The sequence below is a fragment of the Bombyx mandarina genome, chromosome 17 (genome assembly GCF_030267445.1).
Source record: "Bombyx mandarina strain Sakado chromosome 17, ASM3026744v2".
In the NCBI taxonomy this organism is placed as follows: Eukaryota; Metazoa; Arthropoda; class Insecta; order Lepidoptera; family Bombycidae; genus Bombyx; species Bombyx mandarina.
In genome coordinates this window covers 12,614,890-12,632,946 of record NC_143223.1, presented here as the reverse complement: position 1 = coordinate 12,632,946, position 18,057 = coordinate 12,614,890, and the positions used below count along the sequence as shown (strand labels likewise).

Below are 18,057 nucleotides of genomic sequence, written 5' to 3'. Positions count from 1 at the left end.
ACGGATTATCTTGGACGTATTATCTTGGACGTATTATCTTGGACGTATTATCTTGGACGTATTATCTTGGACGTATTATCTTGGACGTATTATCTTGGACGTATTATCTTGGACGTATTATCTTGGACGTATTATCTTGGACGTATTATCTTGGACGTATTATCTTGGACGTATTATCTTGGACGTATTATCTTGGACATATATTTTTATTTCGTTTGACATTTTCATCAGACCAATCACGTGTCGTAGATTTTAATTAAAACTACTTTACAGTTTTCGTGTCGAATCGAATTTCGATTTGTCGAAAACTCGTTGGTGGGCTTAAAGCAATTTTTGCACGAAATCGCGAAACAGTTCGTTCAAGCTTTATTAGCCTTTGCGCCTCCCTTGCGCTGCTCTGACAAATTGACGTCAAATTACTGAAGCTTATGCTTACGTTGCAAAATTGCAATTGCGTACCGAATTCGAAGAATACACTTGTCTGGTTTCTATGTATTAGATTGAGCTAAACTATGGTTCGGGTGTACTGGAGCGTTATTTTATATTTGAGCAGACTTTACAGAACTGCTTCTGAAGCCGCAATAAATTAAATATTTAAAATAAACTCAATAAAGTTTTGTTTGGCCGAGCACAAAATACTGTTATTCGTTTTGTTAATGATTCAATAAATGATCCATTAAATAAATAATTTCAATCAACACGTCAAAATCATTCAACGAATTATTAATTGATTATTTTGACTTGTCGTATGTTCGTCTGTGTTTTTAAAGACATTAAAAACAAAATACAATCATATGTAAGATAAAGACATAACAGACAGTGAGTACATAGCTTGACAACAGACTGACAACAGACAGTGAGTACATAGCTTGACAACAGACTGACAACAGACAGTGAGTACATAGCTTGGGTCCGTCACTGATTTCACTTAATCCTAGGCAAGGTCCAGACTGCTTTGAAACAACAAGGAGTCAAAGGTCAGGTTAAATTTATATATTAATCTAGCTGACCTGGCAGACTCCGTAGTGCCTCAATCGATAAATAAAAGACACATCGAGGGGACACATCAAAGGAAAAATTTTTTGTTTTTATATAATTCCGAGCTTTTTTATATTTTCTCACCTTTTAAACCTTCTTTGGACTTCCACAAATAATTCAAGACCAAAATTAGCCAAATCGGTCCAGCCGTTCTCGAGTTTTAGCGAAACTAACGAACAGCAATTCATTTTTATATATATAAATTTCAATGTTAAAATAAATACGTTCGTTTTTTAAATGTATTTTTATTTGAACAGCGAATTTTTTTTTTTCCGAGCTCGGTTGACCAGTTTAATATAAATACGCTTCATAATCTTATGCCCGGCTTCTGCAGAAATGTAGGAAATTGCCTCGAGCTTGCAGTCAGATAATTGTTCCCCGCGGTCCGGACTGGAGAGATGAATGTCGAGCACAAACTGTGTAGCACAAACTATGTATCTACATAGTACAGTAGCCTGGTTTTGATTTTGAAACATGAGAAATGAGTACCTGCCTATTTCTGCCGTGAAGCAGTAATGAGTTTCGGTTTGAAGGGTGGGGCCGCCGTGGTAACTATACTGAGACCTTAGAACTTATATCTCAAGGTGGGTGACGCATTTACGTTGTAGATATCTATGGACTCCAGTAATCACTTAACGCCAGGTGGGCTATGAGCTCGTCCAACCATCTAAGCAATAAAAAAAAATAGCTTAGAAAAATACAGCTGTCACAATACATCCATGTTTAAAATTTCAAAAGTACACAGATCTATGCTTCTGATCCAACCACAATAATGTTAAAGTATTGTAAGTTTTGATTTTACTAGAATATTTACTAGTATCTGAACTACTTTTGACTGTAAACATTTTAACACTTCCCGTGTGATAGACGCAATAAGATACAAAAAAATAAGGAAACAACAAAAGATTTCAGTATTTTTCTCTTCTAAATCTTAAGTTGTCGATAATTAAGTATCAATCATTAGCGGCGGGCATTTAATGCAATTACGCAAATCAGCAATTAATCTTGAATTAAAACTGCATTTTATTTTTTGTCTAATCTTAATTTAAAAAAAATTGCATAAATGTATTGTTTAGTTTCTCCCCCAATAAAATGGCGAGAATTTTATATCTAGATATTATACTAGTATAAAATATAGCGTATTGATCTAAGGAATGAATTAAAGCGTGGTTATAAATAGTATTCTACTATTATTATGCTGTTTTAAGACATTCTGAGCTTGAAGAGATTAGAGAGAGTAAATAGACAATGTTCTGTTTGTTGCTTTAATAAAAATTGATTTTATTTTTCGTATACTTGTAACGATGAGTATATACATTAAGAACCAACCAATGGAATGTAAATTAAAGAACTTACTATTACAATATTTGATATTATGTATTATTTATTATATATGACGGAGAGAGGCTGGATCTATGGAGTTTTTAAAATGATAACGTCAGCGTTGCTTCATCATTCCATTGCATTCAATTGCCTTCCACAGTAACAGTAATTAAGACTCACTTTTCCAATTAATTCCATTTATTACATTTCAAGTGTACAGCGACAACCACAGAGAGCTCCGCTCCGTTCGACTGTTCCAGCCAGAATGCTTTGTGCGACAATAGTCACTAGTATTTAAAATAGAAAGTGAAGTAGCTTAGTCATTAATTCTCATGAATATACCTTCTTATGCAGTTGTTGACATGCGTAACATTAAGGAAACAGTTCACATTAGCTATTTTTAGTTAACTAAATAGTGACGTTGCGCCGACATATACCTACTATATAGTATATATTACGGGTTGAAGAGTGGGGAGGTGATATTGAGGTGCCATTGAAACTGTGACCTCGTATTGGAAGACGAACGGTAGAATTCAAGTTAAGTTCGCCGAATCTTCTCAATGGGTCGATTCCGATCCGGTAGTAGATTCGTTCGCGAAGCAGTTACTCTTGAGTTATTAGGTCTCCTTTGGAGGCTCTCGGGCAGCTGCTAGCAAATCCCACCCCTCCTGGCTGAGCCCGTGCTCGCCCACCTGTCCTGGTGAAACTGGAAAGGTCTCTGGGCCACCAGTAATCCATTATTCATGAAAAACAATGCTTCGCTCAATATACGACCGGATCGGAATCGCGACCCATTAAGAAGATTCAACGAGAAACTCAGGAATACAATTAACAGTGTTTCGGTACATTTCTAGGCGCATCAACACCTCCGCCTCCGCCATTCGCCCAATCATGATGTACGACCAACCCATACCATGGGCCCCAAAGGTCAAATACTTAGGCGTCACCCTCGATAGCAGGATGGCATACTTCACGCGGCCCGCACTCACTTAAAATCATCCCAAGTTATTCAATCCCGTTTTTGCAGGATAGCCATCGGAGCCCCGTGGTTCGTCAGGAACGTCGACCTCCATGACGACCTGGACTTAGAGTCCATCAGTAAGTATCTGCAGTCGGCGTCGATGTGCCACTTCGATAAAGCGACACGACACGAGAACCCTCTCATCGTGGCCACCGGTAACTACATTCCCGATCCTGCGGAAAGAATGGAAAGCAGTCGACGTCGCCCCAAACACGTCATTTCGGATCCTCTCGATCCACTAACGATGCTTTTAGGTTCCTCAAGCACCGGTCACCGTTCTCGTCGAACACGTCGCTTGCGACGAAGGGCTCGACGAGTAAACTAACCCTCAGACACAGCCCACTGAGTTTCTCGCCGGATCTTCTCAGTGGGTCGCGTTTCCGATCCGGTGGTAGATTCTGCGAAGCACGGCTCTTGCTAGGGTTCGTGTTAGCAACGTCGTCAGGTTTGAGCCCCGTGAGCTCACCTACTAGTTAAGGTTACGCTGAAATAGCCTCTCAAGGCTATCAGCTTAGGTAGGATAAAAAAAAAAGGTACATTTAAGTTATTTTCAAACCAATGATTGCACATCCAAACACCTTTCAACAGATATTCATAAAATTATATAACATCCATAATTGTTTTCAATAAATGATACTGCTTTCATAAATTCAAAACAGTTCAAAACCAACTCGATCTTAGCTTAAGCATAACGAATGTTATTTAAACGTCATTTAGTAGCTGGGTTACATTGAAGCGAACAGCTGATCTAATTGATATGGGTGTAATAACATTTACATAACTTAGAAATTATCATAATTTACTATCATTGGAACTTTGGAAGCGATCTTGTCAAACTCAAATCAATAATCGCCAAGCAAAGCGGGTCAAATTTGCTCGAATATAAATAAATAATTAATAAACAGCACATAATAAATATATTCAGAAAAATACCTAATATTGGACTAGAATTGACATTAAGACTTACTGTTCATTATGTACATGACCAATTAATGTCTAAAGACTACAATATCGAAGTCCATATCAACTATGAGACACAAAATAAGTGCTTTTGACTTATATCAAAACCCGGCTTAGACAATGTATTTAAGGTCCCACTATTAAATTAGTTTCCACGTACAAAGTTTACCCAGTGACACCTCTGTGTTACGAGAGATCGTACTGAGAAGGGATTTGGCTTGTGCGAATTAAAGGATTTACAATATCTAAGTGTTGTGAACAAACACTGCTGTATAAATAGTAGTATAATGAAGTAAAAGTAAAATAAATAATGAAATAATAAACCAACCTATAAATAATGTCTCATGTTATTTTATGAGACATCATTAAATTGATATGTTGGGGAAAAAGTCTTTTCGCATTATAGTATGTATGAACTTGTAATAAAATCACTTTAACTATACTATTTGTATATGGCTGGTTGTGGTATCAGTAAAAGTTTCCATTGCAAAGAAGATAATTCAAAATTCAAATTAAGAAAATGTGTTTTTTTTTTTTTCGAGTTGTCAAGATGAGTGAATCAGCTAATGAAGAAATTCGATACATTTTAAAATTTTACAAAAAAAAGGTAAAAATGCAATGTAAGCCGCGAAAAAAATTTGCGATGTTTATGGACCTAGTGCAGTGTCTGTGAGAGTAGCACAAATTTGGTTTAAGCGTTTTCAATCCGGAAATTTTGATGTCAAAGATGCACGTCGCTCTAGTCGCCCTATTACGAATAAAGTGGATGCCGTTTTTGAAAAAGTGGAGCTGGATCGGCATATCAGTAGTTACGACATAGCTAAAGAACTGGGAATTGATCACAAAACAGTCTTGGCGCATTTGAAAAAAACTGCGTACACAAAAAAGCTCGATATTTGGGTATCTGATTTGAAGTCGTCGTGGCCTAACGTATAAGACGTCCGGTGCATTCGTGTTGAGCGATGCACCGGTGTTCGAATCCCGCAGGCGGGTACCAATTTTTCTAATGAAATACGTACTCAACAAATGTTCACGATTGATTTCCACGGTGAAGGAATAACATCGTGTAATAAAAATGAAACCCGCAAAATTATAATTTGCGTAATTACTGGTGGTAGGACCTCTTGTGAGTCCGCACGGGTAGGTACAACCACCCTGCCTATTTCTGCCGTGAAGCAGTAATGCGTTTCGGTTTGAAGGGTGGGGCAGCCGTTGTAACTATAATTGAGACCTTAGAACTTATATCTCAAGGTGGGTGGCGCATTTACGTTGTAGATGTCTACGGGCTCCAGTAACCACTTAACACCAGGTGGGCTGTGAGCTCGTCCACTCATCTAAGCAATAAAAAAAAAACCTCACGAGCTCACTAAAAGAAACCTAATGAACCGTATACTCATTTGTGTTTCTTTATTACTACCTACGTAATGAAACCGAACCATTTTTGAAGGAGCTGATAAGTGGTGATGAAAAGTGGATCACGTACGACAAGAATGTGCAAAAAAGGTCGTGGTCAAAGGCCGGTCAGGCTTCACAGACTGTGGCGAAACTCGGGTTAACTCGCAACAAGGTGATGCTGTGTGTGTGGTGGGATTGGAAGGGCATTATTCATTATGAGCTGTTACCACCAAGCAGGACCTTCGATTCTGAACTCTACTGCGAACAACTGATGACATTAAAGCAAGAAGTTGAGGGAAAGCGCCCGGAATTAATCAACAGAAGGGGTGTGGTTTTTCATCATTATAACGCTAAACCTCACACAGCTTTAGCCACTCAGCAAAAGTTAAGAGAGTTTGGCTGGGAGTTGTTAATGCATCCGCCGTATAGTCCTGACCTTGCACCTTCAGATTTCTACCTGTTTCAGTCTCTTCAAAAATCTTTGGACAGTGTCAGGTTAACATGACGAAAGGACTGCCAAAACCAATTGTCGCAGTATTTTGATCAGAAGCCCCAAAATGTCTGTAGCAATGGGATCATGTCCCTACCTACAAGATGGCCAACAGTTAGAGAAAAAAATGGTACCTACATACTTTAGTTAAATGTAAATAAACTGTATTAAAAAATGTTATGAATTTTCTTAAAAAATGCGAAGAAAGTTTTCCCCAACCTATTATGTATGTAAAGAGAATTGTATTTATTTAACAAAAAAATATTGAATCACTTTTATCTTTCTATGTAACGGAATATTTGAACATTATTTTAACGTCGATTAGCTTGTAAATTTGGCCCAAACATTAAAGGCCGATGACAATACAATAATTTTATCAGTTTGGCTTAATATTCAAACAAAGATCAAAAGGATAAAAAGAAGATTATTTAAATTAAAATTCGGTTTGCTGTTTATGCTGATTATTTGGTCTTAATTTTGAGGATAAAAAAATATAATAAAGATATTGTCTATATTTAAAATTAGTAGATATTTAAGCTAACTGCTTCGTTACTTAAAATCACATATAATGAAATTGTTAATTAGTTAAATTTTAACATACCTAAGAGCGAGCCCATCACTTCTGTCCTCACTAGCGATGCTGCTTCTGGGTGAGCACCCAAGTCGGCTGCTGGCCGATTTCCTGCGCAGCTCCTGGGTGTCATTTTCCTCCTTGCTGGTGAAGGAGATTCGTGGAGCGTGAGCACGTAGACCGGTCACTTTGTGAGGCGGTACACCTCGGCATAGCAGCTGACTTTGACTTAGATCTGAAACAAACAAACAAAATATCAGCGTTAGCTACTATTGATCCTCGCTTAGTTTACCAATGTTGGTATTTTATTAATAGACTCCAACCGTGAGCTTTAACGAATTCCTTAATTGAATTATACCCTCGATTTCAAATAAAAAACTAGGACGGGTTTCTTAATTTAGGGCATTAAGTAGTTTCTTTTTGCATTTAATATGTCTCCGCTTAAGATAAACCAATTAGACTCATTGATAAGGCTTCAAGTTCGATTCGGGGGTACCCTGCCTATTTCTGTCGCGAAGCAGTAATTCATTTGAATTTGAAGAGTTAGGCAGCCGTTGTACCGTAAAAACGGAGTCTTAGAACTCATGTCTTAAGGTGGATGGCAGCATTTGTTGTTGATGTCTATGGGTTTCGGTAACCGCTTAATAACAGACCGTGAGCTTGTCCACTTATCTTAGCAGTAAACAAGAAAATTGTGCAGCTTGTAAAGGTAAAGAGGGCTTCAATGTAGACTATACAGTTTTTTCTTCGTCTTCTGAGTTAGTCTCTTCACTGCTGAAGGTCGTGTCTAGTTTGAAATGTTAACCAATCGATGCGCTAAACTTCTATACGTCTTTCTATCCTCGGCGGTCTTTATAGCCTCGGCATTTATTTGACAATCTTTATATTAATACGTGAAGCAAAGACTTTGTACCCCTTTTTACGAAAATTGCGCGGACGGAGGAGTATGAAATTTCCCACACTTATAGAGAAGAAGTGCACAATGCTAATGTTTTTTAAAAATTGTGCATTAAAAATACATTAAATCAATAAATAAAAACATTACACACATTATCGTGTATTTGACACGACACATACGTATAAATTATATAGTCAATTGTGAAACTTTTGTTATTGTTTAAAGTCTGTGATCAAATTGAGAATAGATTAATATTGTTTGTTTTTAACATTATTTGCCTATAGTGTAGTTTTGGCAAAATCTATGCTTATACAAGTAGTATAAGAATAGTCTTTGACAATAGAACCAATAAGAATGTTCAAACTTATAATTTTAATTATAGTCGAATTTCGACTACTGCGGGAACCACTAGTCCTATGAAATATTCCTTCACAGAACAAAAACCCATTTAGCAACAAATCGTAGGGGAACCGTCAAAATTGTTTCGGAAACATTTGCGAATTCAATTGTGATGGGAAACGTGCACTTCGATTTAAATTTTAAATGGTTTCAATGTTTCTAGTTACGCGACGCGGCGTCCATGTTATTTACGAATCGTTAAAACTTCCGCGGCCATTTTATAATTGGCTTTATACGACGCTTTGCTACCACAATTTTCAACAGTAAAATCGAAAATACAATATTATTAAACATAATTGATCTTTAAAGCTCGTAATGTTAATAAATACTAGAAGTCCCGCGGTAGTCGAAATTCGACTATAATCAATTGGAATTGTATGTTTGTACACTATTATGATTGTATTTTATACTTCTATAATCACAAATTTCGCCAAGACTACACCATAGATTATACACTTAATATATTAGAGATAGATGCGCAACTCTCATTTTTATTTTTGCTTTAGTTAAAGCCCGGTCCAGCAGGCGTCGCTACGGTCGATTATTAGTCTCCCTACCCCCCACCAGGTGGCTTTTTTAGTAATTTTAATATTTTTAATAACTCTCTTTATGAAAAAATCTTATCGTTTAGAATCGCTGAAATTCCCGGTAGTACTTATGAGTTATTAAGGAATGTTTCATTGTGTTCAGCATTCTAATCGATAAGATCTTTTCATACAGAGAGAAAACAGTTTTTTTAAATAAAAAGCTGTAATTCTCTGTAAGCTATTTAATTTCCCTATATTACAAACAATTTTCTGTTAAAAGATTGTATGAACGTACAATTGTATAAAATTTCGAATAACAATAACTCCTCTAGATTAATCCTACTAGCGTACTTATTAACATTAAATCGAAAGTTATCTAAAAGTTAATTAAGTCTAGATAATCAAATCATTCAATGTCAATTAAGTCATTTGTGCGAAATATAAACATGTCAGCTTTCCATTACAAACATAGTAGACAATTTGAATTAAATTTAATAAATTTGTTTCTTAACGATAGCAGTTCTTGCTTAAAGTTGATCGTGACAGATCATGACCTTGTATGAAAATATTACATCTATAAACACTACCTATGCTTCGTCATACAATAATTGTCATTTAAACTAGCATTGTAGAGATAATACACACACTAAAGTGAATACTAAATTATTCTTAGCATTCTTATAAACATTTAGAAATTTAAGAAACGATTAACCCAGAATCATGTTCATAACATGTGACATTTTGTTCTGCACAAACGTTTTGTTACATGATTTGAAAAACAAAAAAAAAACAAAAAATGTTTAAAAAATGTAAAGATGATTTAAAGTACTCTTAAATATTGATAGTTTGTACTTAATGACGCTTATAGTAATCTTAGACATGATTACAATAGTTATACTTTTATTCCCTATCTAAATTATTTCTATTCTGACGTTTCTGATGCTTTAGCTTTGGTAATACTAGATGAAACAAACAGCAGATTGAAAGAAAATCATCTTAAAGTTAATTACATTCATTACAAACTATTAGTTTGCATTTTGTTACAAAAGAAACTGATGTTCGTTACATGCAAATGAATTATAAACATACACATGCAAACATAAAATGTAAATTTATCTTTTAATCCAAATTAAATGTACATTAATATTACATCTAAATAATAGAAAGGGTTTCGAAAATTTTTATTGCACTCAACAGCAGACGAGCACGCAACCCGGCTCATGATAAGTAGTCACCAGTGCTTATAAACTTCAGCAGTGCCATAGGGGTTGCTGTCTATCACTTAAGTTTTAATAAATTATTAATATACTCAGTCACAAGCATATTGATTTCACATAATGAAAATGTAAGAAACATAATCATCTTTGGGCATTTTCATTTATATCTGCTCATACAGAAAAGACAACTTAGCAAATATATTCCACAGTTAATCTAAATAATTGCAAATAATGCTTTTGAAGACCGCTGACTTTTGATCATTAATTAAAATCATCTTCTCGTAGAATGTACAAAAGGTTATTTACAAAAATTTATATCAGTATTTTCATATATTACTAACTTACTAATTACAACTATTCAAACATAATACTATAACTGAGTCGACTAGTATCAAAGCCGGCAATGTGACTTTTGGACAATTATTGGTAAATCAGAAAAACGAATTATTGACTTTGTATTCCATTGGCAGTCACAAAACTCTTCTGAACGACATCTTAGATAAATAACAGGTTAAGTATTAACCTTTATATAATGCAGGTTTTGAACCGTATTCTTTGAAGGAGACGATTATATTCAAATCAATCTGTAGTGACATATCAATAACATTTTTTTGTCCAAATGCACAGATTGCCACCTTTGATAATAGACGACTCAACTATAAGAACTAAACAACCTATTTTAAAACAAAATTGGCATCAATCTAGTTCTTATGAACTATTTCAATTATTAATTTATAAATTATAAACATATTTAAAAAAAATTAAGATCCTTGAGAGTTCGCGTTCCTTGCTGAATCAGTTTCTCTTCTGAAACGGAGAAACAATGTATCTTAAGTATGTAACAAATATTGAAAAAATACGACCATGAAAAATTTTGTGTTAATGTAATCATACTTACAAATTAATATATTACATAACACGTTCTGGTTCAAATATAGTGCATCAATCTTTTCATGTTTCAGACATTTTAGTGCTCCTTATAATTTTTCCATAAAATTTTGTCATTACAAACCTTTGTCTGCAAAAATAAAAACATTATTTTATATTGGGTAGAAGGATGAACGTGGTCACAGACCACTTGGTGTAACTTGGTTATCAAACACCAGGAAACAAAACGTGAATGCCATCATCTAACTTTGGATGTGAGATCAATTGTGCTGTATTTTATTTAAACAGGAAAGCATGACTGATTGATCATTCCAAAAAACTAGTTCGGGCCCACTTGACAATAAGCATATAATACGCTGAGTTGCAAAACATAAATACTTCCACCCCCTCGAGACAATTTTATTATCTGAGGTGTGTGTGTGATAGTACGAGACTTAATACAGACTGTTTTGATCAAAACTTAACATATATGATAGCTAGGCAGCAGAAATAGGAAGGACCATTAGTTGGTGCTAATTCATTTAATTATATTATGAATAATAATTCTGTTAGCAAATAATATACCGGGAAAATAGTGTAAACTCACCGTTATCAAGGCATCCGAAATAGCATTTCATTTTCGATCTTCGAGGCATGCTGATTTTTAATAATAAACTTTCTATAAGAAATGAAAATAGTTACACAGGCTTACGAAACGCTAGCGAAGAAAAAAGTATTGGAGCCAAGTTATGTCTAAAGAGAATTCAAAACAGAGTTTCTCAATGTCTAATCGTCTAATATTCTCATAAAGCTAAAAGTTGCTCTAAATTAATACTACAACGTAAAATAGCTCACACCAAGATAAAAAAAAACGATTTAAAAAATTAAAGCGTTACGACATTTTGAAAACTTTTTTTTTTTTTTTGAGATTGTTTTACGGCCCTGGAATTTTGAAAACTTCAAAGCAGTGTTTCCACTTACGTTTTTTTTACCACATTTTACCCTAGTTTCTTTTGAATTTATCCCTAAAATTTCCTAAACAACTTTCATAAATCCTTTATATAGAAAGCATAAATAAAATACAGAAAATGAACCACAGATTATTATTTAATGTAGGTATATATAATATAAACGCCCCCAGAAGATCATAGATCTATAGGATTAGATTTTTCAAGGAAGTCGACGCATTGCTTTTATATTCTTTTGCTGCACGCAACCTAACACTGTTCGGTTCTAAAATTGAGCAATTGTTTACTGGCAAAGTTGGGAACTTTCTATGAAGCAAGCCGTTCAGGGTTTCATTAGAAAGCCTGTTTCTTTTGTCAGTTTTTACATTTGAGAACACTGAATAATCTTTCCACCTCAGTCTTTGAAGAAGGAACTGCTAGCAAAAGTGAAATGACAATTACAAGGTTTTCGTAAATGAAATTACCATGATAATCTTTAATGGTACATGAAGTACCTGTATATTACAATACAAGTAAGTTCTGGTGACATCAACGAAAATAGGTAAATAAAAATTTGGCGGATTATACTTATTGGGGTTCTGGGGAATCCCTAAGAAAAAAGCAGTGGCTTAATCTATGACTTACTTTACTAGAGGGTTACTGTTGAATCAAACCTTCTTTATAGTTTTTATACACAACTCTGTTTTATTCTTTTACTTGTCAACTCGACTTAATATCATTCTCTCCATAAAATAAAATGTTCATTGTTTTACTTTAATTATCGTTTATTTTAAAATTCACAACAGTTACTAGTATAGGCTTTGCTTTTTACCCCGAAATATCCTAAATCCTGGTATTTTTTAAATTGTCTTTATCATCCAAAATATCAGCTATTTTTCCCTAAAAAAGGGACAATTCCCTAAAAGTGGAAGCACTGCTTCAAAGTACGCTAACATTTTTTGAGTCAGAACTCGTATCTGCCATCTAGTGAGTTTATTAGTTCATTAAGGCCAAAACGTTTCAAAAATGACCTCGCCGGTTCCTAAAGATGACGCTAGTTGAATGTTCTTTTCCTTTGTATGGGAGTTGCACCCCCCTGGACTACACTATAAAAAATATTAACAAAGATAGACAATATTTAATCTATTCTCAATTTGACAACAGACGTCAAGAACAAAAGTTTGACAATAAATAGTATTCATGCGTGTGTGCGTCAAATGCATGGTATGTAGTGTGTGTAATGTTTTCTTTATTGATTTAATGTATCTTTTATGCATTATTAAAAAAAAATATTAGCATTGTGCACTTCTTCTCTATATTCTCTATAAGTGTGGAAAATTTCATACTCCTCCGTCCGCGCAATTTTCATAAAAAGGGATACAAAGTTTTTGCTTCACGTATTAATATATAGATAATGGGTGATCACACCATCCATGTTTGTATTATCTAAGTGTGGTAGCAATAAAAAATTTTATATAGAATTAAGAATTAAGCTCCGGTATTTCAGTGCTGTTCCCTGTACTGTAGGATCAGACAAATCTGTTTGCACTCTTTCAGTTCTCTCCTCTTACTTTTCAGTGTGTACAAGCTTGTACTATATGTGTTCTTAGTATTTTCATCTGCCTACAAAAAACATTTTTTTGTTGTCCCGATTAGATCCTTAGCCGAATACATATTCCAGTACTTTTTGAAAAAGAGTTGTTGACATTCAAGAGTCTCGAATCAATGGCATCAATTACTACCCACAAAACGTTTGGAATGCATCGATCGATGAGCCGTCAGAAACAGAACAGAGCAACAAGACAAGATATTAATCACGATTTAGCTAATCCAACAAAATACCTAATAAACGGTCCAATCATTCCACATTCTTCGGCCCAAACATCAAGCTGCAAACTTATGCGTTTTGGATATAAACACAGGAGAATACCAACAAAATAGTTAAAGTTTACCCGTTTGCCTCTTAGTTGTTATAAAAAAAACAAAAATAAAAATAAAAGAAATACCCATCTTAATCGCCTTCGATATTATATCGGAACAATTTTAATCTCAAATCTATGATTATTGATTAATAATTGTGGACATACTCACAGAGCCGTAATCCGGCCACAACTCTAGGGAAATAGCTGAATGTTTATCTGTATTCATATTCCTGATCCGAATCAGTTTTATGGAAAATCAAAAAGATCACAAGTATTGTTTCCTCGGAATTTATTGTCTCAGATGTCTCTGTACTAGATTTAGGTACAGTATACACACATACATCATCGCGTTGCGCATTACGTACCTCTCGGGATCGCGTCTAGTATTGGCTTTGTAAAGGCATAGATAACTATGTATGCCTCCCTTATGAGAAATAAAAATGTATGAGAGCATTTGTGTGAAGTAGACGACGACTACTGGGATTTATTGTAAGGTCAAGTTTGGATAAGGATAAAATAACGTTTCATTTTTTAAAAACATTACTCGTTTCTATGTTTTTTTTTTTTTTTTAATTGCTTAGATGGATTGATGAGCTCAAAGCCCACCTGATGTTAAGTGGTTACTGGAGCCCATAGACATCTACAACGTAAATGCGCCATTCACCTTGAGATATAAGTTCTAAGGTCTCAAGTATAGTTACAACGGCTGCCCCAACCTTCAAAACGAAACGCATTACTGCTTCACGGCAGAAATAGGCAGGGTGATGGTACCTACCCGCGCGGACTCTCAAGAGGTCCTACCACCAGTAATAAGTAATAAGTTTGATTTTTATTACACGATGTTGTTCCTTCACAGTGGAAGTCAATCGTGAACATTTGCTGAGTACGTATTTCATTAGAAAAATTGGTACCCGCCTGAGATTCGAACACCGGTGTATCGCTCAACACGAATGCACCGGACGTCTTATCATTTAGGCCACGACGACGTATATAACAGCGTTCCATGTAATACGACCGAAAATCTTAGCAAGCAATAACGCACACTGCGCGTTTATTTAAGGTTACAGTTGAACAGTAAAAAACAGTCGTTCAACAGACTGTTTCCGCGGAAACAACAGTAAAAACAGTCGTTGAACAACAGACGTTCCGCGGTCGTATTACACCGAATAACCAGTGTATTATTTATCCAATACGTTTTGTTTTAATGTGTGAACGTGCCTACGACCTAACTTGTGCAAAGAGGTGTCCTTAGACTGGACACGTAAATGACGCCACCAATCTTGAGGCGCTCGCTCCTGGCCTTCTCATTTTTCATTATTATTATTATTATTTTTATTGTTTTTTTTGACTTGTATTTCGTTTATTGCAAATATTTTTAAGAAAATATTTGAGAAAAAACCAAAAAAAAAGAGCCCGCTGAGTTTGTTTCCCCGGTTCTCCTCAGGACTGTGGCTTTTTTTGGAACCGGTGGTAGAGTTAACATTGTTATTTATATTTTGACATTCAACAAGTTTGTTATACTGACATCTAAGTTGAAATAAATGATTTTGAATTTGAATTTGAATTTGAATCATGAGACAAGAGCTCATTTTTACTGTATATCGGGTATGCGAACCTTTTAAACACGACTGCTTCGCGGCGGGCGTACCATGTACGTTGCCACCAGAAAATTCTGGCTCGCTCTGTGCCGGTTCTTTAAGAACCATACTTTCCATTATATGATAATTCCCCTTAACACGTTGACTGTAGGACCACTATTGAGCGATTTTCAGCTAGGATTTTCGAGGCAAGATCAAACCTCTTTACAATACATATGGAACCTGATAGGCCTCACAAAGGACCGTTTTTTAATATACCCATAAATAAATTAAATGTTATGAGCTTCTTCGGACACATCATGCGGTCTCCCAAACGTGAATTAGAGAAACTCATAATTTTGGTTCGCAAAGAAGGCAAGCGCGTCGTGGGCAGAACACCAGGCAGATGGTCAGATCTGGTTAAGAAAACGGTTGGTGCTAGTCTATACCATGGGGTCCATGTCACCCATGACCGATCACTATGAATGGAGGAAAGTCACGTATAGTCGCGATCTTCAGCAGCGAGGGAACGATGAAGAAGAATAGATTTGTGGACATAGTTGACTACGGCACTAAGTGAATGAACGCGTCTTTGATTGCCGTACCAGAGAGAAAACAGTATTTTTAAGCCGTCTAACGCAATAAACGTGTTAATAATAAGCGAACGATGTGATGAAGACAAAAGCACCCGAAAATGTCGCCTCCCGCCTTGAAACATGAGTTCGAAGTTTTAATTAGTTTGTACAACTGTCTTAAGACGAAACACGTAACTACTTACAGACAGAATAGGCACATCTTTCCGTATTTGCTCACAATAAAACTTTCACCAATAAATATGTATTGCCTTATTCCGTTCTCGGCATCCCGATATAAAGCGTACGCAAAACACCAAATTGTTAGTACTCTATACTATGACTGAAAGAATGCAAAATACAAAAAAAAAGTTTGCGCGTGCAACTTGGTGCCCGTGAAAGAAGTGAAACTTCTTTTGCCCTGCGTAGTATAGTTTTTCTTAATTTTTCTCTTAATGCGCCTAAAGAAGTTTCACTTCAAAAACGAGCGAAACTATAAAACACAACACTATGGTCCTAGCAACAAACCTTAAAGTGATACCTAGGCGGCACTGAAAATTTCGGGAATTAACGAAGTGACACAACATTACTATTTAAAAATGTATTTGTTGCTTTTCGAAGTATTCTCCGCGAAATTTGACACATTTTTCCATACGATGGAACCAATCATTGAAGCAACCATTACATTCGGAAGTTGGGGTCTCCAAAATGGCCGTTTTGTAGGCGTCCACAGCTTCTTCAGGTGATGAAAATCTCTGTCCACGCAATTTATTCTTTATTATAGGGAAAGTATAGAAATCATTAGGGCTTAGATCGGGGCTGTACGGCGGATGGTCTAATAATTCTATGTTTCCTTGCTCTAAAAACTCTTTTGTTCTGTGCGCGGTGTGAGAACTCGCATTGTCGTGATGGAGGATGAAGCGGCGGTTGCAGTTCTCTTTACGGAGTTCAGAAACGACCTGTGGCAAACAAATGCTAGCATACCATTCTGCATTAACCGTTCTTTGTCCCTCAAGAGGAATGGTCGTAACATGGCCGGTTTTGGAGACAAACGTGGCCACAATTTTTTTTGCAGCACTCCGTGAACGAAAAATTTTTGTTGGCTTTAACTCATTTTCGAACACCCAAACTCGTGACTGGTTTTTTGTTTCGGGTTCGTACGCGTATATCCAGGATTCGTCACCTGATACAATGTTGTATACAGCATTTGAGGATCCTGCGTGGAATCTTTCGAGAGTTCTGACGCACCAAGTAACGCGAGCCGCTTTTTGCTCTTCACAGAGCGAATGCGGTATCCACCGGGAAAACAACTTTTTTACACCTAATTGTTCATGCAAGATTATTTGTATTTGACTCATGCCAATGTCTAAAGTTGCCTGAATTTCGCGGTATGTCACATGTCGATCTTCCTCAATCAGCTTACGCACAGCATCAACGTTTTCTTGGGTGACTGCAGTTTTTGGACGACCTTGACGGGGATGATCACTGAGCTTGACACGTCCACGTTGAAACTCAGGAAACCAGCGATAAATTGTGGTTTTGGATGGGGTTTCATCACCAAATGCAGAAATCATCCAGTCAACACACTGTTTTTGTGTTAAACCACTTCGAAAGTCATAATAAATCATCGCTCTTGAATTTTCTCGAGTCAATTCCATTTTCTCAACGACTAAACAAGTTTGACAAAACCTCGTGACAAGACCGAGAATCTTTTTTTAAATAAATAAATGGTATTCGATTTTTAAAACCAAGTAGTTTTCAATTAAAAAGATTTTAATATGACAGGAACAGTGGAAATATTCCATTCCCGATACTTTTAGTGCAGCCCTCGTATAAAGAAACTAGGCAGGACTGTCTAAAATTAGTTCTGTATATTTTTAAACGTATTGGTACGTGTTGTTATAATTTTAATATGCTATATTATGTTAAATGTGTTAACTAAATACGGCCATAATGCTTTCTAATACTAACTACTATATTAACTAATATCTGCACTAATATTTTTTTATAAATATCAAATAAATCAAATCCTGTGTACGTTTGTATCGTTTACGTTAACACGTTAAATTTTCATACACAAGTTTATTTCAAAATGAATTTTCGGTACAATGAACTTTAATGTGGAATTTTATATCAATGGTATTAGAAGATCAATAATCCATTAGGATTGTGCGGATTTACGAAGTTTCTCGAAAACTCGTACCGAACTTCTAAATGGCCCGTTATTAGTTATCCAAGTATCCTCATTTTAACAGCAAAAATTTCTTCTAATTCAACTCAGGCTCTTCTTGTTTTCTTATAGTCATCCAACCATCTTATTCGAAAGATAAAAA

General features: G+C 35.6%; 1 protein-coding gene and 1 long non-coding RNA gene across 3 annotated transcripts in view; both read right to left on the bottom strand.

Annotated features, from left to right (window-relative positions):
• Positions 1-18,057, bottom strand: part of wake (ankyrin repeat and fibronectin type III domain containing protein wide awake) — a 284,830-nt gene that overhangs the window by 126,937 nt on the left and 139,836 nt on the right. For both annotated transcript variants that reach the window (XM_089734489.1, XM_089734493.1), the window contains exon 4: positions 6,829-7,033. In XM_089734489.1, coding sequence (XP_089590615.1) covers positions 6,829-7,033 — 205 coding nt within the window. The remainder of the gene's footprint in view (positions 1-6,828; positions 7,034-18,057) is intronic.
• On the bottom strand, positions 9,728-12,761 carry LOC149501159 (uncharacterized). The gene is made up of 2 exons (XR_016324531.1): positions 10,738-12,761; positions 9,728-10,646 (listed from the first exon to the last, which is right to left on the bottom strand). It is a non-coding gene; the product is annotated as an uncharacterized LOC149501159 (long non-coding RNA).